The 4719-nt window shown below is 39.8% G+C and overlaps 1 protein-coding gene across 1 annotated transcript; it reads right to left on the reverse strand.

Annotated features, from left to right (window-relative positions):
• Positions 1-1676: 1676 nt before the first annotated feature.
• Positions 1677-4477, reverse strand: LOC145096063 (uncharacterized). Its single transcript, XM_079033836.1, has 4 exons — positions 3532-4477; positions 3101-3474; positions 2017-2325; positions 1677-1871 (listed from the first exon to the last, which is right to left on the reverse strand). Exons 1-4 carry the CDS (start codon positions 4475-4477, stop codon positions 1677-1679), a joined length of 1824 nt encoding a protein of 607 aa, XP_078889962.1.
• Between the last annotated feature and the right edge of the window lie 242 nt (positions 4478-4719).

Consider the following 4719-nt stretch of genomic DNA (forward strand, 5'->3'; position numbering starts at 1 on the left):
TGAATTTTTGATTTTTCTGAACAAGAAATAAAACAGAAATAACACTATTTTTGGATTTTTAATTTTTTTGATTTTTCTTTGATTTTGAATGTTTTTGAATTTTTTTTACTATTTTCATTATTTTTAAGTTTTAATTCTCCCCTAATATTTAAATTAGAAGAAACTATTAAAATTTTAACAAAAATAAAAAATGATATCTAACTTTAAGAGTGATTTGGGATCAAAGTTTTTAGACAACCTTAATCCACTTGTCGGTACCTTCTATCTTCACGTCTTTGTCTGGTCGATCGTCGGTATTATTGTCCACTTAAACATGAAAAATTGTGACAAAATTAGGACATACTATTAACTGTTACAAGACAGGGTGAACTTAAGTTCCGAAAAATTATATCTGATCCTAATTCCTTAGATACTATATCTTAAGGACCATTCATCTGACGACAACCAGGGATATTGTTGTCCACCTAAATTGAGCAGCGAGATCTATAGACAATCTGTACGTGATCAATTTTAAGTGTACTAGAACGTGTTTCCCGCTTCTTGATATGCCCCAGCCATCAAGAACTTCCAGAGTACTCCTTACACCGGGTGAGCAGACAACCATTCAGAGAGAGGATAGATTCAGAATTCTATTACTTATTACTTCAGAGGGGTTGAGAAGAAGAAGGTTGCATATGTTGTGTACCAGGTCGGATTAGAAGTCACGCAAAGGAGACAGCATATGGCTAATAGATAAGAGGTATTTCACATATATAACATGCAGAGAAATAGAGTTGCATATGTTGTGTACCAGGTCGGATTGGAAATCACGCAAAGGAGACAACATATGACTAACAGACGGAAAGAAAGAAAATGATATTCTACAGACCTAATTTATCATAATTTACCAGTCGCCCCATCCAACCGGAATTAAGGACAGAATCCACACATTGAGGAAAAGTTCAACCACGGTTCCAAGTACGGGTTCAATTAATGTGACGAGTAGATTCCCATATATATCTCCCTGCTCAACCTATCTGAGTGTCATATTGTCAGGCTGAACGGATCTAACTAGGTCAATATTTGTCAAGTCTATAAATTTCCTAAGTTCAATTCTGCCTAGTCATGTCCATTTAAAATTTTTCGTGCCTACCGACGCATCAAACCAGAGCATAGACCCTTCAACTTTGGGTACGTTACGCAGACTCAGATTGTCTGTTATCACTTGATAATATCACTTCCCAGTCCTTCAACAGCAAACCAGACTATTAGCGACAATATATTTTTTAATTTTCTGAATTTTTGATGTTTTTGGATTTTTGAGAGTTTTTCTGAAAAAAAATAAAACAAAAACAAAATATTTTTGGATTTTTAATTTTTTAAGTTTTTGGATTTTTTGTTTATTTCTCCCCCTAAATTTGTGCATGGGAGAGAATGAAATGACTAAAGATGCGCAAATTTAAAAAAAAAATTAATCCTCAAAACGAATCATTTTTAAAAATCCCATAAGCACATCGAAACGAGCTTTATGAAAAGGCCTTGTGAACAGGTCCGCCACATTATTGTCAGTGTGAATATGTTCTAACCCGATGAGCGAACGCTCATAACAATCTCGGATAAAATGAATTTTGATGTCAATGTGCTTGGTTTTGGAATGTTGGACTGGATTTTTAGTGATTTGAATAGTAGCCTCATTGTCACAATGAATTGGGGTTTCTAGAAAATTCAAACCATAGTCCAACAGCTGATGTTGGATCTATATAACTTGAGAACAACATGCAGATGCTGCGACATATTCCGCTTCTGCTGTTGAGGTAGCGACATATCTCCAAGAAATTGGCATCCTCCTGACATCGATTTTCTATCAAGCTCACACCCGCCATAGTTGCTGTCTGCAAAGGCATAAAGTTCAAATTCTGGATTTTTCGGATACCAAAGGCCCAATTTTGGGCAACCTTTGAGATACCGAAAAATCCGTTTAACAACAATAAGATGAGAAAGTTTAGGATTGGCCTGGAAGCATGCGCATTGACAAACTGTAAACATTATGTCTGGACGACTAGCAGTCAGATACATGAGCGAACCAATCATCGATCGATAATACGTATGATCTACGGATTCGCCTTCAAGATCAGGAGCTAGTAGAGGTCTCTCTGCCATGGGTGTAAGATCAGTTTTCGCATCTCTGAACCCGAACTTCTCCAATATATCATCCACATACTTTGCTTGATGAATAAGGATTCCGGTAGAAGATTGTTTGACCTGAAGCCCCAGAAACATGGCAATCTCCCCAAGAGAACTCATCTTAAACCTTTTCCTCAATACGCCTTCAAACTCCTTGCAAAGCTGTGGACAAGTTGACCCGAAGATAATGTCGTCAACATAGATCTGAACAAGTATCTGATCATTACCCACATGCTTGATGAACAAAGTTTGATCAATGGTGCCGCGAGAGTATCCATGCTCAAGCAAATGCGTTGTGAGAGTTGCATCCATGCTCGAGGAGCTTGATGTAACCCATACAGTGCTTTGTCCAACTTGTAGACACGATTAGGGAACTTTGAGTCAACAAACCCAGGGGGTTGATCAACATAAATTTCTTCCTTCACCTTGCCATACAAGAAGGCTGTCTTGACATCCATTTCGTAAACCGTGAAATTCATGTAAGAAGCATATGCGAGAAAGATGCGAATAGCCTCCAACCGAGCCACGGGAGCAAATACCTCAGTATAGTCAAGACCCTCAATCTGTCGAAACCCACAGACCACTAACCTTGCTTTATTTTTGACAATCACTCCCGAATTATCTTGCTTATTACGATAGACCCAACGCGTGTCAAGAGCCCTTTTTCCCTTTGGTAAGTCAACCAATTTCCAAACCCTGAGCTTTTCAAACTGATTAAGCTCTTCATGCATCGCGTCTACCCAGCTGGGCTCATTCAAAGCCATTTCAACGTTTTTGGGCTCTATTTGAGATATAAAGCAAGAGTAGAGACATTCATTTACATCTCCACTTTGACTTCTGGTTTTAACTCCAGCACCCAGCTGGCCAATGACATTTCGATCGGATGATCGCGTTGAATTCTGGAAGGTATGTCTTCGCTGATATCATTGAGAGAAACAGGGAGAGTGTGAATGTTGAAACCTCCATCATCTGCTGATTGAGTCCTATTAGATGACTCTGCTACAAACTCATTTGCAATTTCTTTAGGAGAGAGTAGTTCCATAAAGGTTGAAGTGGCAGCGGAAACATCTCTAGACATTAACTCTCTTTCAATAGGAGTAAGAGGTGTAGCATTAGCATCAGGAGTTTCATCTTGAACTTTAGACTCTGGACTAGATGGTTGATCAGATGACCCCCCCTCAGGTGAAGCAGAGGACTCTCCATCACGTGGAGCAGAGAACTCCCCCTCAAACGATGGGGGTCTGTAGACAACTTCTTCATCATCGTCTTCAAACACTAACTTCAAACCAGAAGAGGATCCATTTGAATTATCTGAAGACACATTAAGTGATTTGAAAAGAGATGTGTAATCAAATAACTAGTCAGGACCCACTCGAGCGTCTGTTTCATTCTCCTCCAGCCAGTGCATGTCATAGGATTCAACGATCTGCTTCGTCCTTTTGTTATAGACCCTATACGCCGTGCGTGCAGCATATCCGACGAAGTAACAGTCATCAGCTTTGGCATTAAATTTCGGGTTGGATTCTAAGTGAAGAAGGGTGCAAGGACAACCAAAAACATGAAAATGGCTAACAGAAGGCTGGTGTCCATAAAGAATTTCGTACGGAGTCTTCATCTGTGCTTTGTTGATTAGAACACGGTTCTGCACGTAGCAAGCAGTGTTAATCGCCTCGGCCCAAAAGAAGACAAGTAATTTGGAATCACACAGCATCGTCCTTGCAGCATCTTTCAACGTTCTATTTCTCCTTTCAGCGACACCGTTTTGTTGAGGCGTGTGAGCAGAGCTATATTGATGCACTATCCCCTTTTCTGCACAAAAATGATCAAGAACCGAATTCTTAAATTCAGTTCCATTGTCAGTGCGAATTGCCTTCACCTGATTGTTGGTCTGCTTCTCAATCATCACCACGAACTTCTTTATCAGATCAGCAACCCCTACTTTGTTGGATAAAAAGAAGACCCACGTAAATCGAGAGAAATCATCAATCACAACTAGGTAGTAAGAGCTTCGGTTAATGCTCAGGACATTGACCGGTCCAAATATATCCATGTGCAACAATTGGAGCACTTGACTTATGGATTTGACTTGCTTGGTCAGGTGTGGTTTCTGATGATGTTTGCCTTGAGCATAGGAAACACACATTTCAAACGTGATAAAGTCTCTGACAGGGAGTCCTCGGACCATCTCATTTTTCGCAAGACGAATTAGGTTTTTCGCGTTAGCATGACCGAGTCTTCGATGCCACAGCATTGCGTTGTGTTCGGAGACCTTTGAGAATAGAAAAGTAACTTGTTCAGGGAGATTGTTGTTCATATCGATGATATAAGCATTCCTATCCCGTTTAGATTTCAATAGAATCCACTCTTCTGGGATGACAATGCCAGGCTTGAGAATCATACACTCTTTATCAGTAAAATGAGTTGAGTAGCCTTTGTCACATATCTGAGAAACGCTCAACAAACTATGCTTTAACTCGGGAGCATAGTTGGCACTCCATTCGTAACAGTTCCGCGCTGTGTGATCTTTCAACCATCTCCGCCCGCAAAGGAAACATA

Source organism: Lactuca serriola, chromosome 3 (genome assembly GCF_051521515.1).
Source record: "Lactuca serriola cultivar US96UC23 chromosome 3, Lser_US96UC23_V15, whole genome shotgun sequence".
Taxonomy (NCBI): domain Eukaryota; kingdom Viridiplantae; phylum Streptophyta; class Magnoliopsida; order Asterales; family Asteraceae; genus Lactuca; species Lactuca serriola.

What these genes read in the sequence shown, in the direction of transcription:
- LOC145096063 (XM_079033836.1), bottom strand. Translation starts at nt 4,477, where the DNA reads ATGAACAACAATCTCCCTGAACAAGTTACTTTTCTATTCTCAAAGGTC. An exon ending in TCAACATTCACACTCTCCCT is followed by an intron (nt 2,326 to 3,100) that starts GTTTCTCTCAAT and finishes ACTTGTCCACAG; the next exon opens with CTTTGCAAGGAGTTTGAAGG. An exon ending in GTCCAGACATAATGTTTACA is followed by an intron (nt 1,872 to 2,016) that starts GTTTGTCAATGC and finishes ATGCCTTTGCAG; the next exon opens with ACAGCAACTATGGCGGGTGT.